Source organism: Eptatretus burgeri, chromosome 9 (assembly GCF_056783735.1).
Source record: "Eptatretus burgeri isolate ZD-2024b chromosome 9, Ebu_testis_v1, whole genome shotgun sequence".
Lineage (NCBI taxonomy): Eukaryota > Metazoa > Chordata > Myxini > Myxiniformes > Myxinidae > Eptatretus > Eptatretus burgeri.
Genome location: NC_140969.1, coordinates 6,882,234 through 6,895,703, shown reverse-complemented (window position 1 = coordinate 6,895,703; position 13,470 = coordinate 6,882,234). Strand labels below are relative to the sequence as shown.

Genomic DNA, 13,470 nt, shown 5'->3' with positions numbered 1-13,470 from the left:
GACCTCTCCAGACTGACTCAGGCTGACCGATCGACTCGACCCAACTTGAACGCGAGCTTGGCGCTCTGCTCGTCCTTTTATAGGGCTGGTTAGATGCAGTTGGGCCTCCGATGCTCGACCTCTGACCTCTGACCTCTGCGCGGAAAGCGGACGTGCGCGAGATCACCAAGCTTGATCCGACGAGCAAACGTCCCGCGTCGGCCTGCAGCGACGCCGCTCGATGCGGACTCGCCGCGACTGGCGCAAAGATGGCGTCGTTTCGGAGACGAAGGTGAGGCGATGTTTGTGGTGTGGAGATGTTGACGGTTGCTGGCGAAGTGGTGAGGATGGCGTGGTTTGGTGAGAGGCAGATGTGGTTGTGGTGGTGGAAGGCGGTTGGTCTGAAGCGGTTGGTGAGAGCGATGGTGGTGGTGGTGGTGGTTGTTGTAAAGCGGTTGTTGAGAAAGATGTTGGTGGTGGACGTGGTTGGTCCAAAATAACGATAGTAAAGAATAGCGGCTAACTCAAAGATCACAGCCCGGTTAACATGAATAGTTCCCTTTAAACAACGGTGGGGAAATCTATCTGGATGCGGACTTCTCGGCCTAACTGATCTTGGGACCTTTACGGTGTTCTGTCAATTTCCACAGCCGTAACAATATATATATATATATATATATATATATATATATATATATATATATATATATATATATATATATATATATATATATATATATATATATATATATATATATATATATATATATATATGTATGTATATATATATATATATATATATATATATATATATATATATATATATATATATATATATATATATATATATATATATATATATATATATATATATATATATATATATATATATATATATATATATATATATATATATATATATATATATATATATATATATATATATATATATATATATATATATATATATATATATATATATATATATATATATATATATATATATATATATATATATATATATATATATATATATATATATATATATATATATATATATATATATATATATATATATATATATATATATATATATATATATATATATATATATATATATATATATATATATATATATATATATATATATATATATATATATATATATATGTATATATATATATATATATATATATATATATATATATATATATATTTATTGTTACACACACACATATATAACTCTTCTTCACTATTGAATCAATTTCAGGAAAAAATCACAAAACAAGTCAAATTTCCATAACCGAAAATATGCACGAATAAAAGTTGGCCGGTGCAGGCTCATGCTTGCTCACTGCAGGTCACGTGACCAAAGACAATGAAGGTGACACTGGAACTTGTTTCTTGGCAACAGTAACGAGCACCTTTCCCGCCTTTTATTTTATAATGTTTGCCGTATTCATATTAAAATTATTATCGCTGTAATCGTGTAAATAAAGAAGTCGTTATAATGAGTGATTATTGATTAGCTTGAGTTATTTAGCTGTTTGTGGAATGCAAGCACCATGGGATTTTAAAATAGTCAAAGGAGACCGGACTTTTTATACATTAGAAAGGAAGCAATTGCAAGTAGTTCCTATGTCTGTGTATGATATATGATATGCTGGGAGAACAGATACATTTTGAATATTGATAGTAATTAGCAATTTGTTAATTACATGAGTAATTGTATTTATAGCACACATTGAATCTTGCATATTTAATTATATTGCGTTTTGGGTCATATGACTTGCCATTTTGGTGGCCATTGTTTGATTTTGGCCTTGCTTTATCCCCCAGCTACCCTCCTCCCTCCCAGGTGTTTGTAGAGCTCACACGGTCTACCATAAACCCTCTTATGGTGAAACTAGCTAAATCCAAGTTCACTGCTGACCTCCACTCATATGTTCCTCTTTTTCCCTGCCTGTGAAATCAATTTCCACATCCTTTTCCATCTCATTCTTTCCTCCAGATCTTCAAGACAGCTGTTCGCCACCATCTCAGATCGTCCCCAATCCGAAACCATGATCTTTTCTACCCTTGTTAACCCCACCCAAATCTCTCCTCCATCCAATTTTCCTATTTTATGGAAGATTCCTCCTTGGAGTTTCCTTCTGTATCCATTTTGTTCAATCCATGCACGTGTGTTTTGCATTCTGTTTTTGTCTGTTATGTCCTTGTCCATTCACTGTACTAGCTCTTCCACGAGCATCAACTATGTATACAAACTAGGAGGGCACTCTTCAACATTGTGACGTCACCAGATATGCCTCAGCACACATTATTAAGTCATTATACATACTTGCACCAAGTTTGATAGAATTCCTGAACCCAGATTCAAAAAAGTAAACAATTCTGGCTGCGAGAACATGCGTCTGATCAGGTTGAAATTAAAAACATGAATTCCCAATGACTACTAGATCATAATTGTGACATTGCACATCAATTGATTGAGTGGTTCAACAGAAATCTATTAAAGATTTTTGTTCACTCCAATATGGCTGCCAGACCATGTGACCTTTTAATTATTCATGTACACCGTAGTATCCCTAAGACTTGGGGAACATGTGGGTGAAGTTTTCCCTCGATCTGTCAAGCCATCTTGGAGAAGATGATTTTAAAATGTTTATCCTTAAAAAAAAGCAAAGCTGCCAAACCACGTGACCTATGACATCGCAGGCGGAGAACGTTTTGTTCTTTGTCGATAGGTGATCATACTTGTAAAGTTTCGCCGTTTGAGATTTTTGAAGGTCTTTATGTATTAAAAAAAAAAAAAAGGTTACCAAACCACGTAACCAATGATGTCCTCAATTCCCCCCCCCCCCGCCCCGTACAATTTAGCCCGAGATGACTGAATGGGATGAAATGTTCATACTGATCGGATAAAGCGTTTGATGTATGCAATTATGTTGTCATAACGAAGCAACCTATGACATCATCAAAAAAAATCACACTTGTTTCCCATAGTGAGTACTTCACACATGCCAAGCTTCAATTTTTTTCCATGGAGCGGTGTTGGAGATACAGAGGTGCAAGGTTTTTCCTTTTTTCCCAGGCAAAAATGCTACAGTTAGAATTTTAGTGTTTGACAGTTATACTCTCATATATTATCGTTGTTACAAGGTCCTACTACATAATCTGCAGAGAATTACGACAGCAAACGAATGCAATTTTTACCTGGGTTCCAACATCGCTGCCTCACCATGTGACCTATGACCTCATAATTATCAGTCGAGCAATCTACATGAGTAGTCGCACTTATGATGAAAATTCCCTGTTCCCAGAAAATTCCCAGATAAGTGGTTGCAAAAACAACAGAGACAATTAGTATGGACGGCCGTACAGACAGACAACGCTAAAACAATGCCTCTAGTGACTTCGTCAGCAGAGGCATTAAAAAAAAGTGTATTATGAATATACAACTTTTAGTTTCTTCTTTGCCTTGCATATCATTCATCGTAATCTTTCACAATCCAATTTCTCTGTGATTCAACGGACGCTCATTTTAGAGACTTTTTTTTGCGAAGAAGTCATACATTTCCGCACAAAAACATTTCGTAGGGTCTATCTGAATGCAAGAATTCCACAATACACAACCATCAAACATATTGTTGAAACATTTAGAAATGCTTGAAGTGTGGAAGACCAAATTAAAGGACAGTGGTCAAAAAGCTTCAGTGAGAACACCCAATAAGATAGAGACTGTAAGTGAAGCTTTGCAGGCTTTCCCAAAAAAGGTCCACATGCTGACTTGGACAGTTGGTGGGAACGACTCGCACGACCGTTGGCAGAATCATGCACACGATGATCTGAAAATGTATCCGTACAAGCTACAACTACTGCAGCACCAGTAACCAAAAATAAATGAAGGAGAAGTTCGAATTTTGCATCGCCATTGCCCAGCGGACCAACGAAGACAATTTTCAAGTCAACATCTTCGGTGATGGGGACCACTTCCATCTCAGTGGATACTTGAATAAACAGAACATGCACTTTTGGGCATCACAGAAACCGCATAAACATAACAACAACCAGTTTCTGTGGCGAAAGTAACAGTTTGGTGTGATATTGGACGTAGCGGTACAATCGGACCTTTCTTATTTGAGACTGAAGTGAGACAAACGGTGACAGTCCACACAGATAGATGTGTGGACATGCTACAGAGAAGATTCCTTCCAGCACTGAGAAGGAATGAAGACATCAAGACAAATTCAGTCATCTTCCAGCAAGATGGTGCACCACCGCACACATTTAATGGCGGTTTGGAGTTTTTGAGACAATTTCCCGGGTGATCGACTCATTTCTCTATGGACTGACAACCCATGACCTCCATACTCCCTGGATCCGTCTCCTCCTGACTACTCCCTATGGGGCTCCCTCAAAGCTAAAGTCTCGGAAAACAAAGCACACACACTGCAGGAGTTCAAAACTAATATCAGAAGGGAAATCAGATGCATACCAGCTCCAGTTCTCAACCGAGTCATTGATAACTTCGGTGTCTGTGTGGCAGCTGTCATCCAGAGGTGCGGTGCTTTTATTGAACAATTCATCAACTACTAATGACATCGTTCCTTATTGCTTGTTGAAGTTTATTATTTTGCTATAATAAACAAATTTTTCACTACACCTGTGCATTCCAGGACAAAAACAAAATCGACATCCAATAAAAAAAATTGCAGTTAAATCAAAAGTTGCACATCATTTTGGACCATTCTGTATATGTTTACATATGTATATAATGCTTGGACTAGACTGTATCTTGTTTGTGGAACATTTGGAATGCCACACATTTTCATTCCCCCGCAAAGCACATGCGACCTGAACTTCTTTGATTTCTCGTTTCCAAAATTCACTGACTTTTGCCCTTCCCTTTGTTTTAAAGAAAGAGGCAGCACCTCTTTTGCCAGGATAAATGGACGTAACACGTTAAGACGCAGGCTGCATCATTAAATAATAATTTAGAGCCCAGCTTTGTCATTAATTAGCGCCTCCGATACTGAATCTATTCTGGGTTTTTGTAACTGCCATGAGTGCAGAGTTTTGAATTATCCATCCTCACATGGGGGGGAGGGAGAATGGGGGTGAGGAGTGGGGGGGGGGCTGCTGCGTTACAAACCTTGATACAAACACAGATTTCACTTTGTGCTCAAATTCTCACAATCATATTTATTAACACATGTTTGAAGATGATCAATTTCTTCAATGCGACAAGAGCTTTCCGTTAAACAGATTACATTTTTTTTGCAACTGACAGCTCTTGCAAGATGCTGAAAAAGGATTGGTAAGCAAACGCTGAGCGAACACAAAGATTTTTGTGCTTTCTTTTCCACCGAAACAGACTCATTGTGCATCCCGTACAAATGTGCAATGGATCGATGAGTGTTTGCGGCTTCAGGGGTTTGACACTCCGCTCCCGGACACACGGAACAAGAGCTCATGGACCCTGTTAACATGACCCCACGGCCGGGAATGGGTCCGTTTCTGAACAGCTTGTGTACAGCAGAAGAGGCTCCACATTTACAAGAGGGCTTTCGACCGCACTAGTTTCCAAGACTGGGGGTCGTACGGCCCCTCGTACACAATATTGAAAAGACACTTGTATATCCTACATAACAGTGTTGTTGTTCCAATGCCACTCATTATACAGTAATGTTGGTGCAGATCTTAACGTTTTATTAAGGCACGCACAATCCTAAATGCACTTTAACGACAGGAAAATGGAAACGTTCTGTCGGTTGCCTCCTCAACAACTCGCCATCATTTGCTTCTGATAGACGCTCCCCGCATTGGCAGCTACGGAGGCCTCTCGTGCTCCCGCCACGCCGAGGGCTTCAGACCCATCTGTGTTCTTCTTAGCCCTTCGGTCCTTCCCTCTGCCAGAGCTTTTGAGCGCTGGATGCTCCATTAACATAAACGTCCCATATTCCTCAAAGGCATCGAAGCCTCCATTGGGCTTGGGCTTTCCAATTACGCGGCGCGGGATGCGCCCGCACCTCGTCCATTCGGGTTGCATTGAGAGGCGGAAAAAACGACCATTCGCATGCAGCTGAATGTCATGACAACTCGAGGCGACCTTCTATTTATCCCAAACAGTGGGCTTGCATTGTTCAGGGGGCGTCAATCTGCTATTCTGCTACGACTGAATCAAGCGCGAAGGCTGGATAGTGACAAAGGTCCGCAGCAGGGGAAGCACAATGGAGTACATTCGCGCCATTCTGCGCGGCTTAGCCAGCAGCGGCCTGTATTTGTGTTTGGCAGCGACGACCACCCAAGATGTGGCGATGAAGGTGGTCTCACTGAGGTTACTATCTCGCCGGCAGGGGAAGCGTTGCTCAGGAATGAGCCGGACACCTGCACGGATCCTGCGGGGATTTGGCATCTCACTTTCTAAATTTACTCGAATTTTTTATTCTCCCTTCGACTCTCGAAGGCTCAGTTTGCATCACCGTGAAGTGATGCACAGCTTTCTCTTTACAATCTTAACCACTTCATGGTCACTTCGAAGAACCTCACGGCTGATCTCGAGATGTTCAGCAAATCGACTTCCTCTTCTGCTGCATGTTGAAGAATAAATACATGGATTTCACTTTTACATGGAATTCATTTTGAGCCGGACAAATAGCTTCCTAACACACAAAGTGTCACCTTCTATTGTAATGTATTACAGGACACAAAATCGAAATTCACCTGTGACACATGCTTTCTACATATATATATATATATATATATATATATATATATATATATATATATATATATATATATATATATATATATATATATATATATATATATATATATATATATACAGTTCTCCATCCTTAGGCATCACCATGACTTCATCACAAGGAGCTCATACAAGTATGCATGTATATATATATGTATATATATATATATATATATATATATATATATATATATTATATATATATATATATATATATATATATATATATATATATATATATATATATATATATATATATATATGTATATACACACACACTCGCGGTGCTGTCTGGGCAGGTGAGCTTTTCCCATGGGGGTTTTGGGATGTGGACATTGATAAGTTATGGAGTTATTGGCCTCATGATGGTTACCTTTTGTCTGCGGACCGGCAGCAGCACTGCCTGACTCGACATTCTAATATAGTGGCCTTTGGTGGCCTCAAAATGGCCTTTTCAGGGCAATGTGCAGCAGCTTAAAATCTTGCCCAGATACTGAAATGCCGACAATCAAAAGTTGGGGCGTCTGGTGTCTACAGAACTGTTTCCAAATCTGGTGAAGGCATTAAGCATCCTTAGCCCTTAGGTGCTACGGTTTGGCTGTGAAAGAATAACAAACAAATGCACAAACACTTGAAATTATTTATAAGATATCTGAAATTGGAAGTATAATATGCAACAAATTTTCCAAAAATAATGGACAGGCAACACACCAAATCTTGAAATGAGCCTCCCAACGTGCATTTACAAATTCCTCCATAATGCACAGCGGCATTTGCTTTATTTCCAGGTGTTCTGCAGGTAACAAAACTTGGTTGTGATAATCAAGATACAACAGGGAAAACTCTTGAGTCAGCTTCAACGTGTAATGGTTATTGGTTTTACATTAGAGGATGTTTACAACATTATGCAGAAGTCACACGTGGTCTCGTGTCTCAAAAAGGAAAGGGAATACAATTGTAGGATTATCAAAATAGGAGAGCCAGAAAAAAAATGATTCACAGACTGGACCTCATGGGGAACCTTTTAAGTGGTGTGGCGTGTGAATATGTATTTCACTTTATGTATATAAAAAAGGTGCAAGGTGTTGGTGAGGGGTTCGAGCTGTACTTGTGGCATGAGGTCGACTAACAACACCCCTTGTACGTAACTGAAGAAGTACGTGTTACCTACTCACCCTGATAGTGTGTTTACTCTGTCCAAATACTTGTACGGTTATATCGAGTAATAATAATGGTTGCCCTTCGTCGTCGAAAATGACTTCACAAGAAACATCCAAACTACCTGGTGAATATGTTTATAGTACAAAAGCTGCTGCCAAGACAGCAAACAACCAAAGATAGCAAGCAATGTAACCTGGCATCAAGGAAGCTCCAAGAATATCAGACCCCTTGCTCCCTGGAATCCAGGAAATAATTGGTATTTTAGCTCGGGTGCCGGTGATAACTTGCCTAAACTTTGTGAAAGTCACCGTGGGATCTTTCCCGTCGACCAACGCCCCAGTGCTGGCAGACAGGTCTTCCGGCATAACGTCCATCCGATGGACGGTGGACACATTGATGCATCACCCTGCCTGCGAAACACCAAGGTGACAGTTTATAGCTGGGTCGACATTCTAACCCACGCTGGACAGCTCATTTACATGCATATGTGCATCGCTGTATTATCGGCTATATATCCTATACCAGCACATCTATAGTGTATAATGCATATAAATGTGCTAAATAATGCAATATACAAATCTTTGTATATTAGCTTTACCATGCTTTATGCATTTTATCATCTCACTGCAGATATGGATCCAGCGAGTGCTGCATCGTCATCACAATCAAACATTCGCATTACATTCAATAAACACCACTTATAATGACCTATTTCCAAGATGTTTGCCTATTATAGGGATGTGAACATTTTATAATTCTCGAGTGCAATTTCTCTTTTCCAAGTTGTGTTTTGTCATTCCCTATAGAAATAGAAAATATATTGTAACTAATGTACGACAGATTGCCAGAAGTGCGTGGCTGAAAATAATAATAATAATTTTAAAAACAACAAGAAACTAACCATTTATTTTTTTTACTGGTGTTAATTGGTCTTCTCCAAAATTAATATAAAACAACTTCCTGTTTCACAAAACAATCTTCATTTTATTTATTTTTCATATCCTTTTACCTTCGAACACCAGCCTCCCTATTACCGATCAACCAATCAAACCTTGTATCCTTTGTGAGTTCATTTTATGACATTAAATGACAAATATAGACTTCGAATTTGTCTTGCAATGATACAATGTAATTAAATTTATGTTATTTATTACATATTATATTATATTTTATTGATTATATAATTATAAGTAAATGTTACCTCGATTATATTATGTACTGCATGCATATAGTATAATTAAGTTATATAATGTGCAAAATTCACGGATGAAGAAATATTTTGGGTATCTTATATTTCAGAAGAAAACTCATCATTCGCTAAATCTTTAATAGGCTACGAGTGTTTCACTCATTTACAAATCTTGACATTGTATATTTTGAGTTGTATGTATCATGTACTTCATGGTGTGTATGCCCATTTAAAATAGAATAGGAATTTCCAAATGTTTGTTCGTGGTAATTAAAAGAATAGCGATGATTATGTCAATTTATGTAACAAATTAACATTTATTATTCATTATAATCTCAAAATGTATGGAGTAATTTCAATGTTCAAGAACATTTATATATTTTGGACAACCTTCAAAATAAATCAACCATATGGGATATATATATACACACACTGTATACATGTTCGGTACAAAGAAGCAATACAATGTTCTGTAATGTCATGAAAGAACCATTTTAACATTTGCTTTTCGTGCTGAAGACTGAGATGAAGAGAAGTCGAAAACGGATATGTATTCCTTGTATTATGCAAATCAGCTTTCAGGTTAGATCAGTGATTGCGCACTCATTCTCCAATCAGCTTTCCCGCAGCCGAGTCGGTTAGCCGAGGCTATTTCACGACTCTCACGGGCAGACTCGGGGCAATCAAAGTGAACGTTTCCGGAGAGAGGGTCCTTTTCGATGCAGTGGTGGAAGTGGAATCGCCTGCGCGGGAAGACGCCCCACACTGCTGGGGCTTTTGAGGAAGTGGCCGTGGTCTATATATCCGTGGCGCTGTTTGCCTTCCACTCGTGCTTCTGAAGACCTGGTTGACGTGGTTTGGAACAGTGCAACGCTTGAAGGCCGAGCAGTCCCTACAAAAACGTGTGTGAGGGGAGGTGGATGTCCGTATACGAAACGCGCGTTTCCACTTGAGCATCAGTGGAGCCGCCTTTGCAGCAGAATGCCTGCGCTCAGCGTCAAACCGAGTTTCTCTGTGCGCGACATCCTCGGCCTACATGACTCGGATGATGACGAAAGCTCAATTTCGGACAGCAGTGGGGATGGGGAAGGAGGCCCAGACACAGGCCTGCAGGGTCCAACGGGCTCCGAGAGAGCCGGGACCCTGCTCGACTACACGTGCTCCAGGGAGCCGTGCTGGACAGCAGGTGGACACAAACACTCATCCTTTTCTGGTGAGTATCTCAGGAAAGCTAATGGACTCGGTGAACAAACACAATTAGTTCTAATAGTAGACCCTTTACAGACGTGGTGTACATGTTAGGATGGCCTGGTACATTTGTTTTGACAACAGTATGTACCCGGGTTGCAGTAAGCAAACTTCAGAGGTTATACGTGGTAAATAACAGGGTTTATAAAAACAGTTGAGTAGTGTTTAATGATTAATTACAACACACACACACACACACACACACACACACACACACACACACACACACACACACACACACACACACACACACACACACACACACACACACACACACACACACACACACACACACACACACACACACACTACTGACTATTATAATCTGGGTTTTTTTTTTTTCAATAGCAAGACAAATCACATGCTGTCATTACATTATCAACGCGAGGTCATAAATAACTGTTTTTCACAATACAAAAAAAACAAAAACGAGAAGACCCGACTATAATGTGTAGGGAGAAGACCGTCAACACACACTATTTGTGATGATTATGAACTCTTCTTTGTCGCTTTCCTCTCTGTGACTTCAGGACCAACTGCCTCTCAACCTCAGCTGTCCCCAAGCGGTGCCTCTGGGTCACGATGTGGAGGGTCGGGACAGGTGGGACCCCTGCATCGCAACATGACGACATGCCGGGTGGACGAAGAACCGGGCAAAAAACGGAAAAGACGAGTGTTGTTCTCCAAGGCACAGACATTCGAGCTGGAGCGTAGATTTCGCCACCAGCGGTACCTTTCGGCACCAGAGCGTGAACACCTGGCCAGTTTACTGAAGTTAACACCCACTCAGGTGAAGATCTGGTTCCAGAACCACCGTTACAAGATGAAGCGTGCGCGGGTCGAACAAGGGCTCGCGCTGGGTCCGAATGTGTCCCCAAGGCGCGTGGTGGTGCCAGTGCTCGTGCGAGATGGGAAACCCTGCTCAGGTGATTCATTCGAGAACCGTCTCAAGTTCCTTGAAGTTCCAGAAAGCTTTCCCACAACGGCAATGCCGTATGCTGTGTATGGGGGACCATCCCTGACTTCCACGGAGTATAATGTGCAGTATGGCTACTGCGCGCACTTAAGGAATGCTCTGCTCCCACTCATGCAGCACTGCCGCCGAGGCACGTGGTAGGTGAGCCCCAGCCATCGGGCAATGGTAAAACGGATGATGCCCAATGGTGTTGACTATATAGCTTGTGCCAGCCATCGGAGCATCGTAAAGTGGCCACCGCCTGATGGCCTTGACTATATAGCTCGCGTACTGTGATGATGTCGACCTTTGTCCTCAGGCAAAAATGTTGGTCTTCGTGCATGACCCTTCCAGTCCTTTTTTCATCAAATCATTTTGTAACTTTTTTTTTTTCCTTCTTCCCTTATTTTGTGTTCCGTGCGGTTTGGACTCGTTGCTGTGGAACAGCACACCCAAGATGCATGCTTTTACGAATCCTCGGTTCGAGATCTGTTTCATGAATCGTTTCATGTTTACACTACAAATCACACAAACGTGTCATTTGAACACAGGCCCATTGCATGGTGCGATGTTTATTATCATGTCCTGAGAATGATCGTCCGCGTGTACATATTACACTGTTACAATATGCCCGCTAATGTAAAGCGGTATTTTAAAGCGATCCACACAGACCACGCACAAAACGTGCACACACACACACACACACACACACACACACACACACACACACACACACACACACACACACACACACACACGCACATAGGACGTGGTGGTTATCACACATTTCCCGTGAATAATTGAGAAGGAATTTTTAGACCAATTCAGTATTATGTTTTACATTTACGTCGTGTAGAGAAAATACCTCTATTCTAATGTTGTAATTTCCCTTAAAAGAAAAATGTCAATAATGATGAAAAGTGAAAATGTCCTCTTGAGATGTCTCATGTCATAATAATTATTAGTTTAAAAGATAACACGTATGTTTTTGGCATGTGTAAATGAAAGCGTTTATATGTACGATGGCAGTGATATTAATATAGCTAGAGTGGATTATGAAACGACGCCATCACTGGCGTTTGCTCGATTTCTTTCTTTCTTGTTATTATTTTTTTTTGAGATGTAAAACTGACGTGTTGTGTTCAAAGTCAATAAAGAACACATGTTTAAAATATATCGAAGCATATTTTCATACAAATAATAATATGACATTACGCCAGGACTTTTCAGGCATTTATAATTCATTTTCAAAATGGAAGATATGGTCGTTATCTGAAACTCTATCCGAAGAGCGTTCTTAAAGTTCTAACAACGGAGGAAGAGTACTCACGATAGCCCAGGACATGTCAAAAGTTAAAGCATAACAAGACGAATATATATATATATATATATATATATATATATATATATATATATATATATATATATATATATATATATATATATACACACTCCTAATCAACACCTAAAACTTTGTTGTATCAATATCATCATTTTGTTTCTCCCACATGTGGCTAGAGCCGACAAAGCCCTTTCCTCCTCGGAAGGAAACATTTCTATGTTCTGTTATATCGTCGCAGTAATTGCGGTTCGAAGTGCTCATTGAACAGACGACTTGGCCTTGTTTTGTTGACGCTCCACGTTTGCTTCCCCTCTTCATTCTTATCGCTCGTAACAGCTTCTTGTCTCCATCACGCGCCCAACCTTTTGTGCTCCAAGTATTTACGTTCACTGAATAGATGGTGTATACACTCAAGGATTAAAAAACGTTGTCAACGAGAGTTCAAAGAACCCTTGGCCGTTGTTCCGATACATTTAATACCACTTGGGGAGTGAACTGCAGTACTTGTAGATTTTTCACTTGGCGAGCCTCGGGGTCGGACGATGGTTGATCAATAAATCAGTGGTCGAACTTCGGACAAAGACGCTGGTGTGACATTGAATTCACTTAACACGGACTTCTCGTTGTCGAAGTGTCGGTTGTAGCAAAGTGGAAGAAAACAGTTTTGTTCATTTTCGTTAGGTGTGTTCACATGTATACGTGTGCACCCATATGTATAGCATTTGTGCGTGTGTGTGTGCATGCACACACCATCTTATGTATACTGTTTGTGGGTGTACATGCACACACATAAATGGTATACATAAGAGGATGTGTGTGCATGCACACAC

General features: G+C 40.1%; 1 protein-coding gene across 1 annotated transcript; it reads left to right on the top strand.

The window, feature by feature from the left end:
* Positions 1-9,676: 9,676 nt before the first annotated feature.
* Positions 9,677-12,449, top strand: LOC147019474 (homeobox protein Nkx-2.2-like). The gene is made up of 2 exons (XM_085893996.1): positions 9,677-10,308; positions 10,874-12,449. The coding sequence occupies exons 1-2, from the start codon at positions 10,077-10,079 to the stop codon at positions 11,458-11,460; spliced, it is 819 nt and encodes a 272-aa protein (XP_085750122.1). The 5' UTR covers positions 9,677-10,076; the 3' UTR covers positions 11,461-12,449.
* The last annotated feature ends 1,021 nt before the right edge of the window (positions 12,450-13,470 follow it).

Coding starts and splice junctions, on each gene's coding strand:
- LOC147019474 (XM_085893996.1), top strand. CDS start 10,077: ATGCCTGCGCTCAGCGTCAAACCGAGTTTCTCTGTGCGCGACATCCTC. Junction 10,309..10,873: donor CAAACACTCATCCTTTTCTG/GTGAGTATCTCA, acceptor CTGTGACTTCAG/GACCAACTGCCTCTCAACCT.